The 23323-nt window shown below is 51.1% G+C and overlaps 8 protein-coding genes across 8 annotated transcripts; 4 read left to right on the top strand and 4 right to left on the bottom strand.

The window, feature by feature from the left end:
* Nucleotides 1-1446: 1446 nt before the first annotated feature.
* pex19 (putative peroxisomal membrane protein receptor Pex19) lies at nt 1447-3244 on the top strand (the record flags this gene model as incomplete). Its single annotated transcript, XM_073719771.1, has 3 exons — nt 1447-2184; nt 2252-3087; nt 3140-3244. The coding sequence occupies exons 1-3, from the start codon at nt 1947-1949 to the stop codon at nt 3242-3244; spliced, it is 1179 nt and encodes a 392-aa protein (XP_073574933.1). The 5' UTR covers nt 1447-1946.
* A 129-nt stretch (nt 3245-3373) lies between these two features.
* BJY04DRAFT_160383 (uncharacterized protein) lies at nt 3374-4846 on the bottom strand. Its single transcript, XM_073709036.1, has 2 exons — nt 3946-4846; nt 3374-3859 (listed from the first exon to the last, which is right to left on the bottom strand). Exons 1-2 carry the CDS (start codon nt 4520-4522, stop codon nt 3621-3623), a joined length of 816 nt encoding a protein of 271 aa, XP_073574934.1. The 5' UTR covers nt 4523-4846; the 3' UTR covers nt 3374-3620.
* A 405-nt stretch (nt 4847-5251) lies between these two features.
* BJY04DRAFT_160144 (uncharacterized protein) lies at nt 5252-6076 on the top strand. Its single transcript, XM_073709034.1, has one exon. It carries the CDS (start codon nt 5347-5349, stop codon nt 5914-5916), a length of 570 nt encoding a protein of 189 aa, XP_073574935.1. The 5' UTR covers nt 5252-5346; the 3' UTR covers nt 5917-6076.
* A 550-nt stretch (nt 6077-6626) lies between these two features.
* On the bottom strand, nt 6627-7442 carry midA (putative cell wall protein; the record flags this gene model as incomplete). The annotated part of the gene is made up of 1 exon (XM_073713622.1): nt 6627-7442. The coding sequence occupies one exon, from the start codon at nt 7440-7442 to the stop codon at nt 6627-6629; it is 816 nt and encodes a 271-aa protein (XP_073574936.1).
* A 3634-nt stretch (nt 7443-11076) lies between these two features.
* ptpB (tyrosine protein phosphatase PTP1) lies at nt 11077-13410 on the top strand. The gene is made up of 3 exons (XM_073710198.1): nt 11077-11630; nt 11706-11971; nt 12021-13410. The coding sequence occupies exons 1-3, from the start codon at nt 11462-11464 to the stop codon at nt 12837-12839; spliced, it is 1254 nt and encodes a 417-aa protein (XP_073574937.1). The 5' UTR covers nt 11077-11461; the 3' UTR covers nt 12840-13410.
* Nucleotides 13411-13444: 34 nt separating this feature from the next.
* BJY04DRAFT_181497 (VanZ family protein) lies at nt 13445-14688 on the bottom strand. The gene is made up of 2 exons (XM_073710199.1): nt 14641-14688; nt 13445-14512 (listed from the first exon to the last, which is right to left on the bottom strand). Exons 1-2 carry the CDS (start codon nt 14663-14665, stop codon nt 13902-13904), a joined length of 636 nt encoding a protein of 211 aa, XP_073574938.1. The 5' UTR covers nt 14666-14688; the 3' UTR covers nt 13445-13901.
* On the top strand, nt 14689-19536 carry BJY04DRAFT_181499 (SAGA histone acetyltransferase complex subunit SPT7). The gene is made up of 4 exons (XM_073710200.1): nt 14689-16345; nt 16396-17531; nt 17582-18267; nt 18320-19536. Exons 1-4 carry the CDS (start codon nt 15277-15279, stop codon nt 18906-18908), a joined length of 3480 nt encoding a protein of 1159 aa, XP_073574939.1. The 5' UTR covers nt 14689-15276; the 3' UTR covers nt 18909-19536.
* A 700-nt stretch (nt 19537-20236) lies between these two features.
* Nucleotides 20237-23198, bottom strand: BJY04DRAFT_232552 (putative eukaryotic translation initiation factor eIF-2C4; the record flags this gene model as incomplete). Its single annotated transcript, XM_073719772.1, has 6 exons — nt 20237-20440; nt 20490-22326; nt 22382-22530; nt 22581-22771; nt 22825-22937; nt 22995-23198. 6 exons carry the CDS (start codon nt 23196-23198, stop codon nt 20244-20246), a joined length of 2691 nt encoding a protein of 896 aa, XP_073574940.1. The 3' UTR covers nt 20237-20243.
* Nucleotides 23199-23323: the final 125 nt, after the last annotated feature.

Genomic DNA, 23323 nt, shown 5'->3' on the forward strand with positions numbered 1-23323 from the left:
GAGTCAAGAAAGATATTTAATTAAACCCTTAACCAGGGATCTGCTCTGCTTGATTTTCTCTTAACCGCTGCTCTGGAAAGGAATTCATCAGAAGCTATGCTTTCTTCTTTTCTTGTCCCCAATAATATTGGCTCTAGACTGGCTCTTGGGTCTTGGTATTCTCTTCTCTTCTTGATGGACTTTTCCTCCTATGAAATCAGAGAAGAGGCGATGGACAATTCCCCTCGCCTTACTACTGCTACTCGTACCGTCTTAGCCGTGAGGAGACTTGGTTACGAAGGTGGTTGCGAACGCGCGACACCAGACTCCTCTCGCTTCTTTTGCTCTGGGACACGGCACTACTGGACTTAGATCCACTCCACTTTACTCGAGCTCACTCACTGACCCAGCCGAAGGTCCGCCCTTGTCTAAAGTCAAGGAGGCGAAGGAGCTGTCGTGTCGTGTCATGGTGGTCGCCGACTCTTTGGCGGCCCGTCCGCCACCTTTGCCATATTATTCTGGTTCTTGCCGGGCAAAGCCATGTGTTTCCCCATCCAGGCAATAAGAGGAGAGCCGGGCCGTGCTTTGATGGAGTATGAGATGAAACCACAGAACAACCTCGAGCCTCGAAGCGAGAGAGACGCATCCGCTTTCCCGGTACCACTCCTGCAACGTGACACGCCCTTTCTTACAGCGACGGACTACTACTACTATGTCCATTCGAGCCTCGAGGACACCTCCGTAAGCCTTGGGACTCGAAGTGCGAAGTGACGCATCAACTGCAAATCAGAACAAGGCTACCCATTATTATTATTGCCGGATGCTGGATCGAAAGGGGCGATCGCAGACAGCCGCGGAGAAGAGTTGAGTGGTCATGTCAGCCTTGCAGAATTTTCCTCGTAACTGGCGATACCGGACGGCCGCCCCCGAGCGTCCTTTTCTCCTCTTCTTTCCCCTCTCAGGTCATGCTCCGGCGAAATCCACTGCACTCGTGAAATCGAGGGACGGTTGCCTTGTGTCTGGAAGACACATCCGAGACCCTTTTAGGAGCCTCAGGAACGGATGCAAACAACAATGCTCGCTCTCAGAGTTTCTCTGTACGAAGTACTTTGTATACTCCGACAATCGCAGCGCCCCAGGGAACAGATTAAGCAGAAAAAGCAAATCTGCGGCAAGAAATCAAAAGTAAAGTAATGCAAATCCTGCTGGCTGATCGGCGAGGTCCGTCTGGGGATCCTTCTCCTCATTTTCCTCTCTCAACTTCTCGAGCTGTCGCGATTCGCGTGGTGCCAGCGCCCCCCGACGGAGTCTATCCTCCTTCTGACACCGGGGAGATTTGAAACAAAAAGCAATGTGATTGTTGCTGCTCGAGCCTTGCGCCTATCACGCGGACAGCCTCGGACCTCAATTAAAAGTTTAGATCAGATACATCATCTCAATGTCATCGATGATCGACTCGATTGAGAGTCCGAGGCGCTCTGGTTTCGGCCTAGGACAAATCAAGCTTGGATGGATGTCGACGTTCATCTTCCTGCAGACCAGTCATTTGTCTTGATTGACCGAGGTCAGAAAAAAGACCGTGCAATTGATGGGATTGCATGGCCAATCCGGTGCAAGCGATCAAGGGACATCCCACGTTCCCCAGACTTTGTCTCTCTGTTCCTTGAATCGCATCCAAAGATACTTCTAGTATTCTTAGAGTAAGGTTGTAGTTAACTAGTAGTCAGAGTTGAAGAGCAAGATGCTATGCTATCAGCTATCTACCGCGATAGCAACCGCGGCTGTCGGTTCCCCGCCAAATCCACCCATACCCATACTGCTCCTTCACATGAAATAATGCTCTCGACACAACGAGCTTCTCAACACTGTCGCTCTTATCTCCTCCTCAACATACTTCTCCTATATTACGCCTCCTGATTGTCATCGTTTCCAGTGCTTCTAGTTCGCTGTGCTTGCCGCCCGAGATCATGGCGTCTTCCACTCCGCCGGCCGTGGGCGACTCACAACCCACCGGTGAACAGACGATAGCACAGGCAGTACAGCAAACAAATACGCCAGCGCATACCGAAGAGAAGGCCCAAGATGCAGTTGCAAGCCCAGCTCCCGTTTCTTCCGAAGCGTCACAGCCCCAACTTGCACAGCAACAGTCAAAGCAATCGGCGGACGACGACGACGACGATGAATCAGACTTCGACGAGTTAGACGGTGGGCAGCCGCACCATCACAACATCTGCTTTATTACTCAGATCCAGCTACTAATCAAATTTTATAGACGTCCTCGATAACTTCAAACCAACCGCCCCTCAACCCCCCTCGGCCGCCTCCCCCGCACAGCCCCCCACCTCAACCTCAACGACAAACCCTGAAACTGACGAGTTCGCATTCATGAACCAGCTTGAAAAGGACATGGCACGCATGATGGGCCAAGCAGCACAGCAATCTGGCGCCGAAGATTCCGAGGGTTTCGAAAGCGCAATTAACCAAGGCGCAGACGCATTCACAAAGCAGCTAGAGGATAGTGGGATTGCGCCGGGGGATTTCATCAAGCAGCTGCTAGCGGATGTTATGGCGGAACAAGGGGAGGGGGAACAGGGCGCATCGGGCGCATCGGGTGCGGCCGAGGTGGCGGGGGCTGCTGCTGCTGCGACGGCGGCAGCGGCAACCGGGAATGAGGCAGAGGGTAGTCCCGAGTCATTCAATGATGCGATTCAGCGGACGATCAACAGGATGAAGGAGTCGGGTGATAAGGCTACTGCTGCTGCGTCAGAGGATAATGCGGATGATCTGATTGCGCAGCTCCTTAAGGCTATGGAGGCTGGAGGGGACGGTGCAGGCGGCGACGATGGCGACCTCACGAAGATCTTCATGGGTATGATGGAGCAATTATCGAACAAGGATATGCTGTACGAGCCGATGAAGGAACTTGACACGAAATTCGGACCATGGCTCAAAAAGAACAAGGGCAAGGGTAGTGTGTCAGAGGCTGATATGGAGCGCTATGAGAAGCAGGCAGAGCTTGTGAGTTTGATTGTGAGGAAGTTTGAAGAAAAGGGATACACAGATGAGGACCCAAAATGCCGTGAATATGTGTGGGAGAAGATGCAGGCTGTATGTCCTTACCCCTCTGCTTATTTGCTCAGTTGCTAATTGTCATATCTAGATGCAAGCGGCTGGCAACCCCCCAGACGAACTTGTTGCAAATCCCTGGATGGATGATCTCAAGGGTGGAGGTGGGCCTGGTGTTCCTGATTGCCCACAGCAATAATGTTGGCTCCGAGTACATATTGCATCATATAACATCCACCTCACAAGAACTATTATGCCTTACACTTGTTTTTGGATTTGTAGTTTACATTTTCACCATTGAGAGCACCTCATAGCTGGGTTCTCATCATTTTAATTACGGTTATTGTTGTACATATACATATCCATGCCGATATCATCAAAAGCAGTGCCTGTCTTTTTGGAAAGGCGAGCCGTGCGAAAAAGCCGTATGTACAAGAGCTCCATGCTCCGTGGTATTCACCTCAAACAGATATCAGCAAACGCCACCACCAACAATCCCAAGAACGCCTTATGTAAACAGAGCATGTCTAGCTTGTGTATGCAGAAAAGGAAGAAGAGGGCGAAGGGGAGGTCACTCAAGACATGTCCATGTCCGTATCAAGAGGCTGGCTGTAGTCTGCTATATCCATGAAGATATCGTCGTATTCATCGTCGCTGAATGATGAGTTTGTATTGGTGGGTTTATGCAGCCCTGCGTCTGGTTCGTGTCCACCTGGCGCGTATACGCCGGTTTCAGCTTCCTCGAGCAACTGCATCTCCAACGCGTGCTCTTGCTCGAGATAATCATCCAAAGCCTCGATTTCGGCTTCGGTAGCTATATGACCACAATCGTTAGCCTATCTCCCAAAACTCCCGCCACCTTGAAGGAGGCAAATATAAAGGTGCGGCGGGGCAACATACCATTATCCAAATACTCCTCCTCGTCAATTCCCAACCCAAACCTCGCCTGAATCTCATCTGCCCTTCTCTTCATTCCCTCAGCCCATTCCTTCTGCTCTGCGACGTTTTCTAAGAACGCCAGCTGCTCCGCCCGCGCCTCGACCCGTCCGGTATCGCGATCTTGCTTGACGCGGTTGAGAAAGGCGCTGCGTCGGACTGCGCGCGCAGAAGGAGATGTTGAGGCATTGAAAGTGCGTTTTGTGGAGTGTGCAAGGAGCGGGTTGGAAATGTTCGTCTTGTAGCGGGTTGCGTAGGTTGGGGAAGTGGCGCTGGGACTGAAGTTGGAGGTTCGCGTGCGTGAGGGCGCAGATGTGGAGGCGGATTCGACACGAGATGGTGATGATAAAGTTGAAGGGGAGAATGTGAATAGATTTGAGGGCGACTGAGCGAATAGCGGTTGTTGAATTGGTGTGGTCACTAACGTGGTTGCTGGTGAGGAGGATTGCCGACGCGGGGAAAGAGGGGAAGGACGCGCCGGCGTCCACGGTTGGCGAGAGTGGTCGTAAGACTGTTGCATAGGTACAACTGCAGCAAACATGGCGATGTTGAGGCCGTGAGCGGTGGCGTTTACCGTTGCGCTGCTTGTGGTGCCGGATGTAGAAGGCTCCAGAACGCGGAAGCGGTCCAGTAGAAGTACTCCGTCTGAGTCACAAGGAACAGATGTAGATGGGGTGCACGCCTAGGTGTGTGTTTGCGCCAGCATGATTAAGTTGTACGCCAGAGTCAGAGGGTAGGTCACAAAAGACGGTAGGTAGATACAGAGATGGCGATGGAGTGGCTGGGTGTAAGGTATCCCCCTCATGGTCTCGTCGCGTTATGGCGGATTATGCAGGTTACGCGCAAACACGTGGGCGCTAGTCTAATCTAGGATATATAGCATTCCTCAGGCCGTAAGGCATAGTCATGTCAAAGATGTCCCACCAAAACAATTAGAGATCACAGACAAGATCATACTCTGAATCATACGGGATCGTTGTCTGCGCCAATGCTCCCGAGATCGAGTCTGTAGTTTCCGACCCCGTTGTACCCGAGCCTTGTGTGTCTGATTCACCAACCGAGTCGGCTTGCATTGAGCTGCCCTCGTCTTCTACCGATGGTGGATCGGCTAAGCAGTCATCTTTACCAAAAGTCAGAGGGGTTGAATAAAGGAGGTGTTGGTCAGGAAATTTCATACTTTGCTGATCGGAGCAGTCGCTGACGGAGAATGACCCTGAGCTGCCCCCATTTGCAGCCTATATTCAGGATTAAATGTTGTTCGACCTGATGTACATGAGACTTACCCTTTGACAGTGATCGAACTGGATATTGCAACTTGTGGCAGGGAATCAGCAACATGGATTTATCCAGCGCACGGATGACGGGATGTTTATACCTTCTTTGCGCAGCAGAGGCATAGTCCGTCTGTTAACACACATCAGCATTCATCAGGGCACCGGCTACGAGCAGGGCGCAACAGAGACTCACAAAGGTATTTCCGTCTACGCCGTACGGCCTCTCCGAATCTCCTGTCCTGATAATCTACAAAGTATAATAAGCACCACAAACTTCCGGACCGTGAGCACGTTGAACTTACCGCCGCTGTGCCACCACCCAAGGTTCCAGCCTGGCCCAGACCGTGGAATCAGTGTCTGCCGAGAGCGAAGTATGTCCGCGACTCCGCGGTATGGGATGAATACGTACACGCCGAGTAAGACGAGGTTCTGCGACCCCATACACAATCCCCAGTGGATCGAATGCAAGGGCTACCCACGTAGAGGCAATCCACAAACGAGCGAGGAGTCGAAGCAACGAGGCAGTGGTCATTATGCAAGTGGTCTACCCAGGCAGTTTCACGGTTGTATACCAGGGAGTTGTGAGGTTCGAATTGATGAGAATGGGCGCCTGGAAGAGAGCAAACTTTTGTCGAGTCTGAAGGAGCTTTTGAAACTGTAGCACGACCTGTGCCTGAAAAGTTCCTGCGTCTGCGGCGGGCCAAAATGAGCGAACGCTACGACTATGCCGGGGTAGAATCCTTTCGAGTTCCAGCCTTCAGATGCGTGCCTGAGCGGGGAACCACATCTCGCTTCGCTGGGGACCGACCCTGGTCTACTTGGGCGGCGCCTGTTGTGATTTGAGGGAAGTTTAATTCTGCTTTATTATCATTGAGTAAAAGAAATGACAAGTGCGGCCAATTATTTCCGTCGAGATTAAATACATACAAACACTCAAAATATAAACGTGCTTTTCTGCCCAGATAAACTGGCTAGAGGGCTGCCAATCCAGACTATGAGAATAGGATCAGGTGGGACAGAAAAAAATACAGGGCTCACAGTATCTTCAAAATGGTAGATGCTTCGGGGGGGAATCAAATGGCAATGCTAAAATTGCAACAGGGGGTGTGGTCTTATGAAGGACTGACGTGGTCTATCAAGACAAGGTTAAATAGCGAAATTCTTAAAAAGACGAAAGGCAAAACATAGAGGAAATAGACTCTGAATCGATCGAGCAATCCTCGCCCCAAAGCGCCAATGTTTAAGTGCGTGATAATCGTACAGACTTTACAAAGTCAAAATGCGGTATATCACCGAGAATCATGTACATCTGTTCCGTAACTGTATCCAGCGAAACAGACAAGTCATCGATGATTTGTAAACCTGGTTGCTTTAGAAGTTCGACGCAGCATTGACAGGGCCGGGGTTATGGTATTGATCCAGAGTGGATCGGAAAGGGGTGCCACCAGCGGTAGGGCTAGGAGCCTTCTCACGGACGCCAGTACCAACAGCGGTACCGCTCATAAGGTCCGTAACATCGTCGTCCTGAGCATTGCGTCTACGAGCACGGATTCTCCACGCAACCACGCCAATAGCACCGATCAAGATAGCACCACCAACACCGACAACGACACCGATGATGATCTTCTTTTGGTTGGAGTCAAGGCCAGAGTCGGAATCGCCGGATTCCCCGCTCAGACCAGGAGACTCGGTCGATTCGCTAGCTTCGGAGTTGGTGGTTGTGTATGTAGTAGGAACAGGCGTGCCATCAATGGTCTGCGTGGTAGTAATTGTGGTAACAGTTGGAGTCTGGGTCTCAGTATCATCATCGTCGTCAATGGAGGTGGTAGTGCTAGTGGGCTCAGTTGTACTTTCATCAGATGTTGTTGTGGGTTCTGTCGTGGTTGTAGAGGAGCTTGTAGTGGTGGTGGTTGCGTCGTCGTCCTCCTCAGACGTGGTGGTTGTGGTTGTGGTAGTGGTGGAGGTCGGCTCCTGGGTGGTGGATGTAGTGGAGGTCTCGGTATTGTCATCTTCAGTGGTGGTGGTTGAAGTCGAAGTCTCCTCTGGCTCCTCGGTGGTGGTTTCAGACGGTGTGGGAAGTGCGTCGGTGGCATCCGTTAGCGAATCTGTGAGTTGTGTGCTCTGACCAGCCACCACTGCCACGAGGGACAGGGTGTATAGGAGGATTGGAAGACCAGTGAAGCGCATGATGGTTTATCTGGCGATGCGAGAAAACTCGAGAAATGATGGAAAGTGATGGTGAGAGAATCGAGTCTCGCGTGAACCTAAGGCTGATTCAGGCCTCCAGGGGAAAAGTGGGTGGCAAGGAAACGGAGGTTGAACGATGGTATGATTTCGAAGCCTGAGTATGAGCAGGAGGAGGATTTTTGAACGAGTGAATACCGCCTCGATGGAAGATGTCGAGGCAATAATATTGGAGAAAAGGATCGTAAGGAGAGGAGTGGGTGGGATGAGGATGGAAAGGAAAGGATAAAAGGGCGAGAGTGTCAGATTGTCAGAGAGCCAGAGAGTCACGGACCTAGACAACGCAGACGAGAAACAGCCCTAGACCATTCACGGCGTTAGGCAGCTTCAGCTGGGATTGTTAGTGGCCCGTCAGTGCTCTAGTGGAATTGTGGATTCCCGGCCTGGAAATAAATGGATGTGCACTACAGTACTGGTGCAGCGCAACATCAAAGACCAGAGGCTGCGCTATGCTTCTTCCAGGGCCTGCAGGCCAAATTCTGAGTCTTTCCTCTTTGACGATTCGTACCACGGCTGAGTTTCGGAAGAACAAAAGGAACACCACGAATTCTGAGATGACAACCAAGGGTGGCCTCTCTCTAGTGCACACCCTAGCCCACACTAAGGGGCGTTTTTGACTCCTTGAGCCATTCAGAGCTCGTCGCGTGAGACAGCCACTCCTGGCTCTGGGGGCAGTGTCTCATCAACGCTCATTTGTCAGCTGTCAAAAGAACAGCCGTCGACGTCTTGAAGATTCAAGACGCTCAGCCGACGCACCATTTGTGTCAGAGGCGCCGGACCGACTGACTCCTGCATCATCTGCGACCGCCTCAGCACATCCTGCACACATTGCAAGCAAGCAACCTTGGAGATTTCCAGACGAACGTTCCATCCAACTCAGCGTTCTTAGGTAGTAGCTTTGCTCTGGAAGATCTGAGAAGGATCTGAGGATCATCTAACAAACTGTGGTCCTATTTTTAAGTCACAGGTGGGTTCTCTCCTGAGTCCTCTCAAACGTCTGATTCGCCATCCACCCGTCTCTCTTTCAAAACCTCGCATGCTTGAGCACTAGCCCGAGCAGTCGCTGTTCTTGTTGACAATGACATCTGACTTGCCAACCTGCATACGGAGTACAAGTTTCTGGTAAGTTCATCAGTTCCATAGTAGCGCTACTGTAGTGCGTAATTCTTTCCCGGCGCGGCTACATCCGACTCCTTGTAAAGAATCAAGGTAAATCACAGCACGTTCCGTACCAAGATTCAGGAGGGATGAGAAGATTCTTGAAGTGATCGGCGTGCCGTGCAACCCGCTCTATGAACTATTCGAACGCTACGGAGTACACCGTACGGACTTCTGAGTATCAACCTGCGAGTCCTTATGAAAAGGACTGCGAGTTATTATAATATTCCATACCGTTGATAGTAGTCGCGGTGGTTCTTTAATCAGCGATTGTATTCTCAGTTTATGCTCTGGGTGTACTGAGAGCTAACGTCTACCCGACAGTTCCGAGTAGCATATCCAACAGGGCTGTTTACCTGTTAAAAAGAACATATGCTCCATCAGCCTCAGGCCCAGCAGTGAGGCGCAGATCGGTTAAATAGACGCCTATGGATATGGGACCAATCTTCCCATTTGGTGCAACCGTCTGACGGTGCGACTCTGACGGTCTGACGGTCTGACGAGTCACGGACTCACGACTCAACGGTCAGCCCGGCATTAGCCTTGTGTCCCTTGTTCCTATCATCGTAGCCGTTTTACGGAACAAACTGGGGCTTTTTTTTTGCGCATGTGACCTGCATTTCCAGGGGCGAAATTGGTTCTTCGTCACTTGGTTAAGCCCGATACGAGTATAGTACCATAGGATTCATCCTGTACGTGGTATGTAGGTAGGCTTCAGGGTCAGTAAGACATATCAGTAGCCGGAAAAACATCAATAGTCGATCTTCAGTCCACGATCCATTTAATGCCAAGTATCTGTAATATGTTTGAAAAGCATCAAGGATCAATTGGCCATCGGACGCAAATCAAGGACTGCCAGAGTCATTGCGACGATTCCAACAAGCGGACATGGGAGCATAGAAGTCGGTAAATGGGCGGAAACGATTCTAGTGACCTTGATCCAGTCGACCGAGCCACCAAGACTTGATTATATATCATCTCATGTCTGAATGAAGTAGTCGACTGACGTCCTGAAGACGCTCGATGGGAGGAAGATTGGTGGCGAGTAGCAATCAAAAATTGAAAATGGCAACAGAGAGCGTGCAAGCGTGTTGTGTTCGAGAGCAAGATTTTAGTACCTAGCATATCACAGCTTATTTGGTGGTTTCCCTGACTTGAACTGATCTTTGATCTCCTCCCGAAAGTATTGGATAAACTGCCTGATTCTGGAATCTGAAATTCGTAATTCAGATCAGTACAACCATCTAACCTGTTTCTCACGGATGAGTCGCATGCATACCGCTATCTCTCTTGATGCCTCCCATTTCTTCTGGTGGTATGCCGTGTCTTAGGCGTTGAATCTGTCCATGAACTCTCCCAACCATGCGATGGAACGTGGGGCTGGCCAGCAGCTATAACTATATTAGTACCGCGGGTGAGGAAGATGGCCAGTATGGAAATAGATGTACCCGTGCTACCAGCCAAACCTATACCAATGGATACGTCGTTAGCGAAACTTGACCAGAGAGCTGTAAGCTTGCCTGGTCAGCGTACCTCAAAGGATCGTAACAGACCCCGTTGCAGGAGTCCTCGAAAAGGCATGTCGGGAGGCGTCTTTCACCCCGCCACTCTATCACGGCATGGGTGTACAAAAGTTGTGGACTAGCCAAGGATGGTTGTCCGGAGTGCAGGTGGACATAACCTCGGAGTAGGCAGGTATAGTTACATGCGGGTGGGCGTATGTAAGCAACGGATTGAAGCACAGTTAAGAGCCAGCCAATCATAGTCAGGTATAGGGAGACCGCCTGTGCACACTTGGGCACAAAGCAGAGCACAAGCTTTAAGGTTGCTGTTGCATCTCCAGAGGAGAAACATGCAAATGATATTGTTTGACTCCAGAGAACAAAGAAAACGCAGACACCCAGCGCCTCAAGTCCGTCCGGGACTCTTGTCTGCAGCCTAGGAATGGTCTGCTGCTGGTCAACTAGGGAGTCTTATCCGCGCTTCCAAATTACATCACCGCTCAGCCTCCTTGATCATGGAGGGAAAAAAAATAGTTGCTGATGATCTTGATCATGATAATCTTAAATGCAGCGATAAGTCCTGCATGAGATGCCCAACCAATGTTTACTACCCTCTAATTCTCCCCTACTACCCATTGTCCGTCCGCGAAGAAGTTGTCTATCTTGGGGTTCTTCTTTCCTTCTGCTGACCTCCTCCACCTTGTCCTGTATAAATTCAAAGCTTCTAAATCAAGCTTCCAGCATCTTCTGCTGTCTTTTGCTTTCCGCGCCCAAAGGCCCCTTTGCTACTCCGTACTTGCATATCAACTCTACAGGGTGGGGTGTCGCGTGCAGTTTGGGAGGATCTTAAGCATAATTTTGCCGGGCCCAGTCATTTTACCTGCAGCGAACTCCTCTCTGCCACTTCGCGTTCTCGGTGGACGTGCACGTCTCCCCCGCTACGAATCTCAGAAATTCGACAATATCCAGACTCCAGACGAACCATCACCCGGCCTCATTCCCGTTGGAACCAGAAATCTGGCCGAGCAAATCACCCCTAGGAGCAGCGTCCAAAGCTGTCTCGATCTGTCCACGCTACAAATATCATCCCTGCCACAACCCCCCCACGGCGCTGCTGTCGATCCGCCCGGCGTCTCGGAGGGGCAGACTTTCACAGCCCCAACATCCCGCTCCCTCTCACCCGATACTCCCAGTTTCCGCAGCGATTCTCGAAAGCTTATTTCGACAAGGAAGCGGGTCTCCCAAAAGGCGCGCGGCGTCCTGGGCAAGGTTCGTGCCTTCCAGAGGATTGCTGCCGCGAAGATGGCGCATCCCAACATCAAAATCGACACCAGCGTCCAGGCCACCAAGCGTTCGCATCCAGACAACGAGGAAGGGGCGGAGATAATAAATGGGCCCGAGGATGACAATCCAGCGCTGGAGGTGGGAGATAACGAGCTTGTCCCGCCGTTTCTTCGCCAGACCGTCCTAGGTTTGTTGATTCCCCACGAGACATACCTTTTGTTAATGTGGAGGTTTATGCGCTGACTTTTGTTCTCGCTACCAGATATTCATCATAAATTCGAAGAGCTTGAATGGATGCAGCGAACTCGAATCATGGAGGGGTCGCAGGCGAACGACCCCTCTCATCGTTGGGCACTGGAGGCGGATCCAGTAATTAGAGCCAGGAACCGCTATGCGAACGTACAGGCGTGGGCGAATTCCCGGATACATCTCAAGGTTCCTGAGGGCGAATGTGACTTCATCAACGCATCTCCCATTCTTCTCAAAGATTCAGTTTCGCTAGACGAACGGAGATACATCGCAACGCAGGTAAGGCGCAATATCGTCCAGAGGCCGACATGCTCTAACTGTATCTCAGGGCCCAAAATTGGACAACCTTTACCATTTTTGGCATATGGTCTTCCACGAAACAGAAGAGGTCGCGGTGGTTGTCATGCTTACGCAAACAATAGAGTCTGGCCGTGAAAAATGTTCTCAATACTTCCCGCTTGACCTTGACAACTCGTCAATGCTTCTACGGCGGAATGACAGCGATCCATTTGTGGATGGGGATGAGCACCAGCCAGAGGAAGAAGATGAAGATGACGTACTGGGTCAGATCACGCTTCTGGAGAGTACCTGGAACGCAGATTGTCGATCTGAGATACGGAAACTTGAGCTTACACTAGGGTCTGAATCGAAGATTGTGTGGCATTTCCTATTTGCAGGCTGGGCGGACTACTCTAAACCCGTTGGCGATGATCGTGATGCACTTCTGCATCTGATCGAGTTGTCGGCTTCGAAATCTACCCCACAAAATCCGCGGATCGTTCACTGCAGTGCTGGCGTTGGCCGGACGGGTACCTTCATCGCGCTTGATCATCTCCTGCAGGAACTTGAATCGGGCGAACTCCTCAAAGTGATTGATGATGAAACAGATCCTGTCTTCGAGACGGTGAATCAACTGCGTGAACAACGAATGATGATGGTTTACAACGAGATGCAGCTGATCTTTATATACGAAGTATTGCGCGAGCAAGCCGAATTGCTCCTGGACAGGACTTATGGCATAAGTCGGCACAAGTCCGATGCCAGGTCCGCCAAAATTGCCAAGTTATCTGATGAGGACAGCTATCTACCTGCGTCCAAACCGGAGTTAGAGGGCGTTGGGGACTCTGGTGCACCGGAGAACCAGTGAACACACCCTCAGCTGCTTGTTGTGGTGGAAATTTGACTGCTAATGACCATTATATAATGTCCTTTCCTCCGTCCCACCTTTTATGACTAGCCATGAGTTCTTGACTTGCATATATTGTCATGATTTCTGTTCTTCGCAACTGTGCATACATTCGTTCCGCCTGACCCTTCTTGCTACGGCCCTCCTTGAGGTTCCTGACGCCGCTGCCTCCCTAGCCCTAGACGTGATTTGATTCTTGCTTGTTGTTTTTGAATATTTTTTTTTCCCTTTAGGCATTGTGTATGATATCTGACTTACGATCAAGGTGGAGTCGCGGTACTCTGTCTATAGTTAACAAGTAGCCAGGGCTGTCTGCTGCACCCGTCTTCGATCTATATTTTATTAGCCCCGTGAGTTTCCGAAGGTTGACAGCACCCCAAAGGATTAGTAGTATTGAACACAACCTGGTTTATTAAGGGTATTGCAGGAAGCCACATGTCGAGCGTAGAGTCTTCCGCGTTCGTTCGTGTTTTGTGGTACCTCTTGTTGGACATTCAATATGCGCCAATCATGCATATATATACAGGTTAAGGTTCATCTTTACTTCCATCACAATAAGAAAGTCAAAGTCGTAGAAGCTAATAGTATTGGTTCCTAGTATTTAATCAATGGAGACAAAGACAGACTAGGTCAGCAGAGCCCAACTCCTTTTCAGACATATTTACACGCTAGAACATTATAAGGAAATCAGGCATAAGAGGTCAATCCAAGTCTACATAGGCATGAACAAGGCGCAGAAAAACGCCGTAGAGTCTCCTGTTGGGAGCTAAGTGAGGTTATAACAAGAGTAGCGTTGCTTCGTCGATGCGGTCCATGCAGAGGTAAAGGACAGGAGTTCATTTCGTACGTAGAGTTTCGTGAGAAATCGTTGTTACATCGGGTAACATCAGATAAAGCATGGCGGCGAGTCAATGAAGCGGAATGCGAGTTTGACCTTCTTGCTAGAAACATGCCAGAAACCCGACTGCCGAGAGGACGAAAGAGATTGCGCGAAGAAGCTTAATGAATGAGACATGACTCAGATCAGTCGGCCCTCTTCCCGCCATCGACGAGCTTCTGGTCCTCCCTATCCGCCGCAGTCGTCCCAGTCAGGATACTCGGGTCATCGCCGTCCTCTGTGTCCCAATTATCGACGGCATTTTCATCCCAATTGTCGACCTCCTGCTCCAGGTCCATTACGGCCGATTCTTGGGCGCCTAGTCCCTCATCGTCATGGTGACCTGGGGACATGCCCAATTCAACATCATCGCCGTTCTCGCCTAGAGACCCGAAGCGGTTCTTGCGTCGCCGCTCTAGCATTCGTCGATGGTACCAGCTGCATAATCCGACTGCGCCGAGACTTCCGACGATGTTGGCTAGAAGGTCGAACGGGTCGAATGAACGGCCATTTGGAAGGATACCCTGGAGAATCTCGGATCCAACTCCAAGGACAAGAGTGCAAATGATCAGGGTCAGGTGGAGGGTGCGCCGGCGGGATGTGTCGGGGATCCAGTAAAAGACGAGCGAGAGGAGGAAGAAGGTCACGAGGTGGAGAAGCTTGTCATTTGGTTGATACTCCGTGGGAACCGTGGGAGTGTCGCTGTGAGGAAGCAGACCGATGTAGGCCGCTAGGATCAGGATGAAGACGAAGGCGCCTGGAACGAGACATTAGCATGCAAGAGACCGTACAGGTTGGCTTGCTCTGCTTAAGAGGCATGCAGGTGCTTGTGACCGTGGCAGACTAGTAGACAAGGTCGCGGAAGCAAGAAGGCTGGATACATACCCGCGAAAGGATAGCGAATTCGCATTGTGGGATCGACTAAAGCTCGTTGCGCGAGGAATGAGAACAGCTTGGGGATGCTTGCCTGATGTTGGATCACGTCATGTGCATTTATACAGGCCGGATAAGGCTTGATGAATAATTATGAAGGGCTCGGTTTCATTCATAAGGTAACACGGGGGGTTTCAATGACAATGGATCAGCAGTGTCAGGACTCAGCCTGGGTTCTGGGGATAGCTGACATTATTATACTGCAAGAATACTAAGCTATGGAAAGAGATTCCACCTAGCTGGGTTTGATCTGTGCTGTTCTATACTCGAGCTCCTTACCCCGAAACTGCACGGTTGGTCTGAAAGTGCGGCGACCGTTATTGTTGGTCACGGCTCGACTTGACCTCACCTCATCCGTTCGCGCAGAGAACCTTGTACAGAAGCTCGTGTCTTTGCCATCCAGATTTTCGCCCACTTCATCTCGCAGGGCACGTAAGACATCGCCCTTCGTTTCTCCGGACCTTGTGATTTGTCTCTATGTATTTTTCTACCGCCCAAACCCTCCTGTTGCTGCCTACCCGAACCTGATCCTAACCGTGGAGAATCGAGCCCCCTCGCCCGCCCCAGAACCGGGGTCTTGGAGCGAGCATGTCGCTCGGACACCACAACGCCTGGCTCCCCCCAGGTCATTTTCGACACCCCGATGATGCAACTGATGCCCGGATCCCCAATGGCTATTCAAAAGCCTTTTCCGGCCCCAGAACACCCCAAATGCGCGGCTCCGTCGACGCCGACGCTCCTCACGCGGGCAATATGATATCGGAGGCCGACGCTGCTCCGGAAGAGGACCCACGCATCGCTTTGTTTCGCGACTTGTATAACCGCACCGAGGCGAAAATAAACGATCTATTTTCGGGCGAAAAGTCAACAGAGGACGCGCATGATGCTGCTGTCACCGGTTCCATTGAGCTGGAGGCTCCAGAACAAGGCGCCAACGAGTCGGCACCTCCACCCCCACCCAATAAACCCGCGAGAAAGTTAGACGACGATGATTATGATGACTATGACGATGACGATGATGAGGAGGATGCGTCAACCCCGCCCTCGAAAGTTCCCGCACCCGTCCAGCCCATTGCCTTACCGTCGCCTGGCCGCCCACCGAGCACCTCAATTTCTGCCGGGGTAGAAGGCCCAAAGGAAGTGAAGAAAGAGAGCCTAGAGGACATTCGGAAGAAGTTAGAGGAAGACAAGAAGGCGACCGAAGAGGCCGCCAAACGAAGTTTCCACACTCTGTTTTACACCTTGGAAAATGATAGAGATGCGATGTTGGATCAGCAACGCCTGGAGGAATCCGAGAGACAAGTTGAGGCTGAGATGTCCGGTCAGCCCACATCTGGCAACAACACAACTGCTGGCGCAAGCGGTTACGGCTCGCTGAGCAATGCCAACCTCGGCGCGTCGAGCTTAACGCTGAAGAACCTGATTGCTAGAATCGACATGAAGCGCACAATGGTCCAAGCTTCTGATGCGGAGCTTCGGAGTCTTATGAGCGAGGTTCGAAAGAACCGAAGCAAATGGGCCAGCGAAGACAAAATCGGCCAGGAAGAGCTCTACGAGGCCGCAGAGAAAGTCCTAAGCGAATTGAAAGCGATGACGGAGCATTCTTCTGCTTTCTTGACCCGCGTCAACAAGCGTGATGCACCTGACTATTATGCTGGTACGCGCACTGCTACCCTATTCTTTGACAAGTACTAACTCTTCTGTCAGTCATCAAACATCCCATGGACCTTGGGACAATGACGAAGAAGCTCAAGGCCCTTCAATATAAATCGAAGCAGGAGTTTGTTGATGATATAAACCTCATCTGGTCGAACTGCTTCAAGTACAACACAAACCCCGAGCATTTTCTACGAAAGCACGCTATGTACATGAAGAAGGAAACCGAGAAGCTTGTGCCTCTAATTCCTGAAATAGTCATCCGAGACCGGGCAGAAGTTGAGGCAGAAGAACGGCGGCTTCAGCTTGCTGAACTTGACGGCGGAGACGAAAGCGATGATGAGCCTATCATGTCATCGAGAGGGAGAAAAGCTCCAGGAAAGTCCTCAAAGAAAGGCACAGCCCCAACTCGCGATACTCCAAATGGATCTGAGCCGCCCGCTGGCTCATCGCAACCTTCCGCGCCTGTTCGCTCTGACTCTGATGTACATATGGAAGGGCTTCAGAATGGATTTACAACACCGCCACCCGGTACACAAACGCCATCTGACCCCGCTGGCGCTGTCCCTGCTGCATCAGCAGGGCAGGATGACAACATGGACATTGATGGGCTGACAACGCCGACCACTGCACTCAGTGCCTTGGCGACGCCCGGCGTAGAACTTGCCGATCCGGAATTCAAGGTTTGGAAGCAGGTTACTAAGAAAGATCGAGCCCTTATTGCGGCAGAAAGACACCGTCTGTTCAAGGGGGATAAAGTCAATCCTGATGAGCCAGCTCTTCTCCGCACTAAAGCTGGTATGCGAAGATGGCTCAGGAGTCAGAAGCAGGTCTGCACGGAAGGGGACAAGCTCACCGAACCGGGCTCAAAGACGATGGAACCAAATGCTGCTGGTGAAACGCTCGCCGAGGGAATCGAGACGGAGGAGGACATCGTGATCCCTGACTACTACGATGTCATGTCCGGTATCCCTGATCTTCCTCCTCACCTGTTATGGAGGGAAGATAGTGAGGGTAATCTCGTCGATGCTTCAGATGAGTTTCTAAGGGTCCTCCCAAAGGGCTCCTTCATGCAACCAGATAGCAAACTTTCTCGGAAGATGGATGCAAATATGAGACAAATGCAGGAGACTAGGAAGATTTGCTCGAAAGTCGGCATCGTGAAGCAGATGCAGCTACAGTCCCAGGTAAGTTTCCAACCTAAGGAGGACTTTCGCAGAGACCTAACTCTTTATAGATGTATCAGAATCAGTTCCAGAAATATAACCCCGAGCCGTTCGTTGAACAGGATGCAGCGCCGCATGTCATGAATGACAATGGGCCTGTGATTGCTCCTTGGGTCTGCAAGGCAGCATTGCAGCGCTCGGTCGCCAAGGTCTTCTACCACACTGGATTTGAAGAATACCAGCCCTCAGCTTTGGATGCCGCGACGGACATGGCCTCCGATTTTTTTCAAAAGATTGGAGAAACCTTGAAATCTTACATGGAAGCACCGAAAGTCCCCATAATCAATGCTGCAGACACGTCTGATCTGTCGCAGTGGAAGCGAGCTTATACAGAGCCGGAAATTGTGCTTCACACACTGTCATCGGTCGGAATTGACATAGAAGGTCTCGAGTCCTATGTCAAGGACGATATTGAACGACTGGGCACGAAGCTTGCTACAGCGCATGATCGGTTGCGGTCTCTTCTTTCTGAACTCCTGCGCCCCGTCTTGCAAGATGGCGGCGAGGATGGCTCCAACAATTTCGCGGATGGTAGTGAACAGTTTGTGGGTGGTGACTTTGCAGAAGACATCGATGAAGATTTCTTTGGATTCAAAGAGCTGGGGCTAGACAAAGAGTTCGGCCTGGCCACGCTCAGCGTACCGCTGCATCTCCTCCAGAACAGAATGTACAATGCCGCGCAGTCGCAGAACACTAAGTGAGTTCACTCTTCCTCTAAGATCTTCCTGATGCTGACCAAATTTTTCAAGTACGTCGCAATCCATAACGGTCTTTACCCCTCCGCCCTCCTATCCACGTATCTCGTCCGAAACCGTCTCATCGCAGATTGGGCTGGTGCAGGCCTTCCTCAAAGCCAAACTACAATCCCACAGCAACGAACCGTTAATAGAGGATCTTGAACTACCGCCGAAACAGCGACCAATGGCTGCGCGGCCGCGTCTTCCTGCCTCTGGCAAAATTCCGCCCCCTTCGCATCTTCCTGGGCTAACGTCTAGCCCTCAGAAGCGACCATTGCCACCCTCCACCTCAGGCTCGGGCACAAACAAAGCAGGCAATTCCGAGCCTAGCAAGAAAAAGATCAAGAAAAACAGTGGTGCAGCGATGGGAGCTGCCGATGCTGCTGGGGAGGACGAAGCGGCGACAGGCGCAGACGGTATAAAGGCCCCGAACCCGGTAGTGAACGGCCTCAAGTCGGAGGATGGCCCTGCTGTTGATCTTAGTATTGAAGATAGCGGAGTCGGAAACGCTGATGCTCAAGGCGTTGAGGGCAACGATTCAGCTACCGCCGACGCCGGCCAGAGTACGGCGCCCCTTACGAACGGGACGACTACTACCTAGTACTGCAGGTGATGCGTTACGATGTAGGATCGTGGCTTCCTCATTCGGTAGCGCCTGCTAGCAGATCAACGAGGGTGTGATGGTCCTTTCTCGAGCTCTCTTTTCTTCTTCACCTGTCTTGACTAACTCCTTTCTTCCTTTTCTTTCTCGTTTTGCCTTCTTCATACCATAGACGCCCAGACCCCCTAGCCCAGATCAGCCTTTCTAACTGGTTATCTGCCCACGCTACCTACCTATACTCATAAACTTGAAGTAATTTCGACTTGTTTGTCTTTGTTGAATTGCGCGCCTTTCCGTGTTTGCATCCACAATTGCATTTGGGGGCGGCTTCTTTGCTTTTTTTCTCTCCCCTTTCCCAGGTATTTTCGCGTGGTCTTCTCTATTCGGGGTTCCTTCTCAAGTACTTGAACGCATATCTGTATTTAATCATGACTTCTCGAAGGTATGGCCGACTCACTTCTTACTCCCATTCCACAAGGAGATAGTGGGCTTTTTTATCTCGTCTAGGGAGCAAAGCAAACGGCGCATTGTACTTTGGTTCTTCATCCCTGTTTATTTCATCTTACTGTACCTGGTTTAGCCGTATCTAATGGTTCGAGGATCCCAATAAATGCGACTTGTTCCCCGACTCACTCTTGTAGCAGGTTAGCCAGTGCACTCATACATCAAACCCCAGTTTCCTCAAACTCGCGGTGGCTCACAGGGGGTGGGGATGTAGAAGACTGGCGGAGCCTGTTTGAAGTACGTCTGCGGAGGGATCGGCTGGCTTGATTACGTCTCTTACTATGTACCGTGTTTGGATGCTGTCTTTTGCCTGTAGCCGACGGCACATATTCCAGCTTCTTCTTGATTTTTATGGACACAAATGGGGGCTTGTGCAGGTCTCGCTCATCTAGCCCTCTCGATACCGGGATGCGATTGGTAAGAATGTCAAGAACGTCGTCCTAGCTCAAGTTGGTCAAGGTCACGAGCGCTGATGGAGCTCTACTTTCTCCAGCGAGGGCCTACAAGGTTCATGGAGGTATCTCAATAATGAGTCGAATTGCATGAAACTATGCTCAGATTCTCCTAAGGTACTAATGATCCAGGCCGATAACCTCCGAGTCACAAAGTTCTATCCACTACCAGAGCAGTCAAAATCTGCGGACTCAGCTTGTTGTGGCCAAGGAGTCAACTTGTCCTTGGTTGCTACCTAGTAGCGCAGCAATTCTGAAACAAAAAGAGGCGAAACAACAAAACCAATCTTCCTGTCAGAGTTCCCACCAGGGGAGGAAGATGGCACAAATAAAGAAGCAGCGGACCAAGCTTACCCTCCTCATCAACTGACTCACGCAACTAAATGTACCACATTCCGAAGGGAAGGCGGTTCGAGGTGCCGTGGATAGGGAGCAGACGTGGATCGGTTGGTTTACTCTTCGGCTTAGGGTTGGTGAGCTTGATCTCGGGACCGCTCTGAGGGCCAGAGCTCGCAGGTGTGTCGTCATGGTGGCGAGCACGGGTTGCGACGAGATGAGCGTAGTAAACCGCGGGGACTAGAATTAAATTAGCTCTGGATCTGACACTATGCTGACTGGAACTTACACAAGGAAACCGAAGTGGTAGAGCGCATGTATTGATAACAATGATCGTAGATCATGTTCTCAAGCTCCTGCGGACGGTGCTTGATCTCATCGAGGATGACGTGGTAGTGCACAGGACGGGAGGTACCCTGAAGAGCGATGTGCGAGTATAGGAGAAAGTCCCAGTCATGGGGGCTGGTGACATCTCTTTCGATCAGGGTACCGGGAAGGGGATTGCCGTTCTTGTCCGCCGAATTGCGGTCGTTGGCCTTTGGGAAAGCGCGTAGATGATGACGCTTGTTTGCAATGACCACAGTAAACTTCCCCCTCCACTTGTCTTGCGTCAGCTTCATGAGAATAGACTTGATGTCCAGAACCTCCTGCTGTAGGACATGTTCAAATTCTCCGGCAGAGACACCATCCCGGAAGTAATAGACGTGCTCCGGAGCTCTGCCAGCTCCAACAGTCGACATCCACTCGCGGACGAGGGGGGCAAGCATAGCCTCCAGATTAGCCCTCGCGATGATCTCAACGCGCTCGCCATTTGCCTCGCAAGCGCCCCAGTAACGTCCACCAAACTGATCCATGCAGACTGACATGGCCGCCAACGAGGGTAGCCAGACACCCACGGGGGAGTGGGAGACGTCCGCACCAATAATCATAGACTTTGGTCTCAGAGCAGCGTCGCTCACCTTCGGCACAGCACGGGCAGTGGTACCTCCAAGCTTAGCGTTAACCTTCATCAATACGTTTGAGATGTATTGAGGGTTGTTCTTTGCCACGTGGAGAGACTGTAGCACCTGCGAAGGGACACCCCAGCGGCAATCGCAAGACTTCTTGATGCGAGCGTAGGTAAAAGAGTTCTTGTCATTCACGACGACAACAAGAAGCTGGGGGTCCTTCTGGAACTTGACACCAGTCGCATTGTAAAGCTTCTTTATAGCCTCACCAACGTCTTCCTTCAGCTCGACAACAACAGGGCGCTTCGGAACGTTGCCTCCGTGACCAGAATAAGCCTTCATCATAGAGTCGATAAAGGCCTCCACCTGAGTCTTGTTGACTGTGTTTCGCTTGCCAGCGAAGTAGCCAACACCCCAGCAGTCAAGGGGCTTCTTGTTAGGCTGATAAAACTTTTTCCCTCGAAGATCCCAGCGGCCATTGGTGCCCGGATTGGTCTTGCTCTTTGCACCAAATTCAATGTCGGGAGCAGGGAGGAGGCGAGCCTTGGTACGAACCGTGCCCTCGTCAACGGCCACTCCAAAGGTCTTCAAGACGGGGTCTTTGCCATGGGCAAGCATGCCCTTGGACTTGAGGATTGAGTTCATCCGATCAGCAGGTCGAGAAGCCGCATACTTGATCATGTTGGATGTTTGAAACTCATTGAGCTTCCACAAGTAACGGTGCAGACCGTGGATAGTCAGGAATTCCATTGGGTAGACGACACTTTTCTTGGTCATCTCAACCATGGGCAGCTCCCAGTGGGTAATAACAATGTTGTACTTCTTCTTGAAGTACTTCTCAATGGTGATCTCTTCCTTCTTTCCGGTTGCGTGGTCCGTGAACTCAAACTTATAGTTCCTAGCGTTAACATTGAGAAGGCCTTTGATCATGAAGTCCCTCCCAGTCACAGGACAGCCGGTGTAGTGAGGCTGAACACCAAGCTTCTTGATACGCCGGTGAAGCTCGTAGAAGTGGTTAGACTCAGTCGTGCCACCATGGCCATCGGAAACAGGACGCAACATGTGCGCAAGGTGCTGTGGATCACGGGCATCAAGGATGGCTAGTGCAGCACCCATGAGAGAGGTGCGGGCCCAGAAGCAAGTGTTGGAAACATCGATGTTGACAATCAGTCCACGGTTCTAAAAAGAATGTTAGCTGGGCGCAACCAGGGTAGTTTTGGGAGTTGGGACGCACTAGAGCAGGGCGGATGGCCTGGTAAACACCCTTGAATGCCAGGACGCCCCCACCAATGTCCCGGTTCTCACCATTTTCATCGAAAAAGGAGCGGCGGATGGCAAGGAAGTTCTGGCTGGGGTATTCGCGCAGAACATGATCAAGGAAATCTAATCATGTTAGTTGAGTAGAAGAATGTTTCAAGGTTTAAGTTGCTTACTCAAGGCCTCCAGAACAGGTTCCGACATGGAAACCTGGCCTTGCAACCAGGAGGTTAAAACAGCCAAGTTGAGTTTCTTGGTTGGGCGAACAACGAGACGGAAAACATTGGGAGTTCGGCCGGCGGGGCGGCCCTGCTCTGCATCAAGGTCGATCACAACATTGAGACCGTTGGGATAGTTTTGCATGCACCTGTATCTGGTAAGATAATGGCCAAGGCTAGAGTATGTATTGAGTGCACTTACCATGCAAGCTTCTGACCGTCAAAGATGATCTGCTTAAGGGCAGCCTTCCGAGCCTTGGAGTTCCAGACCTTCTTGATGACAACGCTCTTCTCGACACCAGTTCCGATGTGAACCTGGACCATGTTAGTAAAGAAAGTCCCGAGATCAGGGCCGTAAGCAGAGGGACTCACATCATACTGGTAGACGGTTTTGCTAGGAAAGCTGCTGATTGCATAAGCGTTCATCTGAACCTCGATCTCCTTTCCTGTAGGGTTGAAGCCAGGGCGAGGAACAGTCTCAACGGGCACGGAGTACTTCGCAATCTCGTCAGCATCATGGAAACGAAGGTGGCGGAGACCGCCAGGCAGGCTCTGGATCTGGTCAAGGTTCTCCATTGCTTAGGAGATAGGGTAGGGCTTGTACTGAATGCAGTAACGATACTTGTCGTGTAGGAAATTCAGGGAAAAAAGGGGAATCCTGAAGTTGGGTTGGACAGGAGGGAGGATGAAGTGGAGTAGAC

The sequence above is a fragment of the Aspergillus karnatakaensis genome (assembly GCF_047715665.1).
Source record: "Aspergillus karnatakaensis strain CBS 102800 unplaced genomic scaffold BJY04scaffold_8, whole genome shotgun sequence".
NCBI lineage: Eukaryota > Fungi > Ascomycota > Eurotiomycetes > Eurotiales > Aspergillaceae > Aspergillus > Aspergillus karnatakaensis.

What these genes read in the sequence shown, in the direction of transcription:
- BJY04DRAFT_160383 (XM_073709036.1), bottom strand. Translation starts at nt 4,522, where the DNA reads ATGTTTGCTGCAGTTGTACCTATGCAACAGTCTTACGACCACTCTCGC. An exon ending in GGAGGAGTATTTGGATAATG is followed by an intron (nt 3,860 to 3,945) that starts GTATGTTGCCCC and finishes GTGGTCATATAG; the next exon opens with CTACCGAAGCCGAAATCGAG.
- BJY04DRAFT_181499 (XM_073710200.1), top strand. Translation starts at nt 15,277, where the DNA reads ATGTCGCTCGGACACCACAACGCCTGGCTCCCCCCAGGTCATTTTCGA. An exon ending in TGCACCTGACTATTATGCTG is followed by an intron (nt 16,346 to 16,395) that starts GTACGCGCACTG and finishes CTCTTCTGTCAG; the next exon opens with TCATCAAACATCCCATGGAC. An exon ending in GCGCAGTCGCAGAACACTAA is followed by an intron (nt 18,268 to 18,319) that starts GTGAGTTCACTC and finishes AAATTTTTCAAG; the next exon opens with TACGTCGCAATCCATAACGG.
- BJY04DRAFT_181497 (XM_073710199.1), bottom strand. Translation starts at nt 14,665, where the DNA reads ATGCGAATTCGCTATCCTTTCGCGG. An exon ending in AATTCGCTATCCTTTCGCGG is followed by an intron (nt 14,513 to 14,640) that starts GTATGTATCCAG and finishes GTCTCGTTCCAG; the next exon opens with GCGCCTTCGTCTTCATCCTG.
- ptpB (XM_073710198.1), top strand. Translation starts at nt 11,462, where the DNA reads ATGGCGCATCCCAACATCAAAATCGACACCAGCGTCCAGGCCACCAAG. An exon ending in TCTTCGCCAGACCGTCCTAG is followed by an intron (nt 11,631 to 11,705) that starts GTTTGTTGATTC and finishes TCTCGCTACCAG; the next exon opens with ATATTCATCATAAATTCGAA. An exon ending in GGAGATACATCGCAACGCAG is followed by an intron (nt 11,972 to 12,020) that starts GTAAGGCGCAAT and finishes ACTGTATCTCAG; the next exon opens with GGCCCAAAATTGGACAACCT.
- BJY04DRAFT_160144 (XM_073709034.1), top strand. Translation starts at nt 5,347, where the DNA reads ATGTTTATACCTTCTTTGCGCAGCAGAGGCATAGTCCGTCTGTTAACA.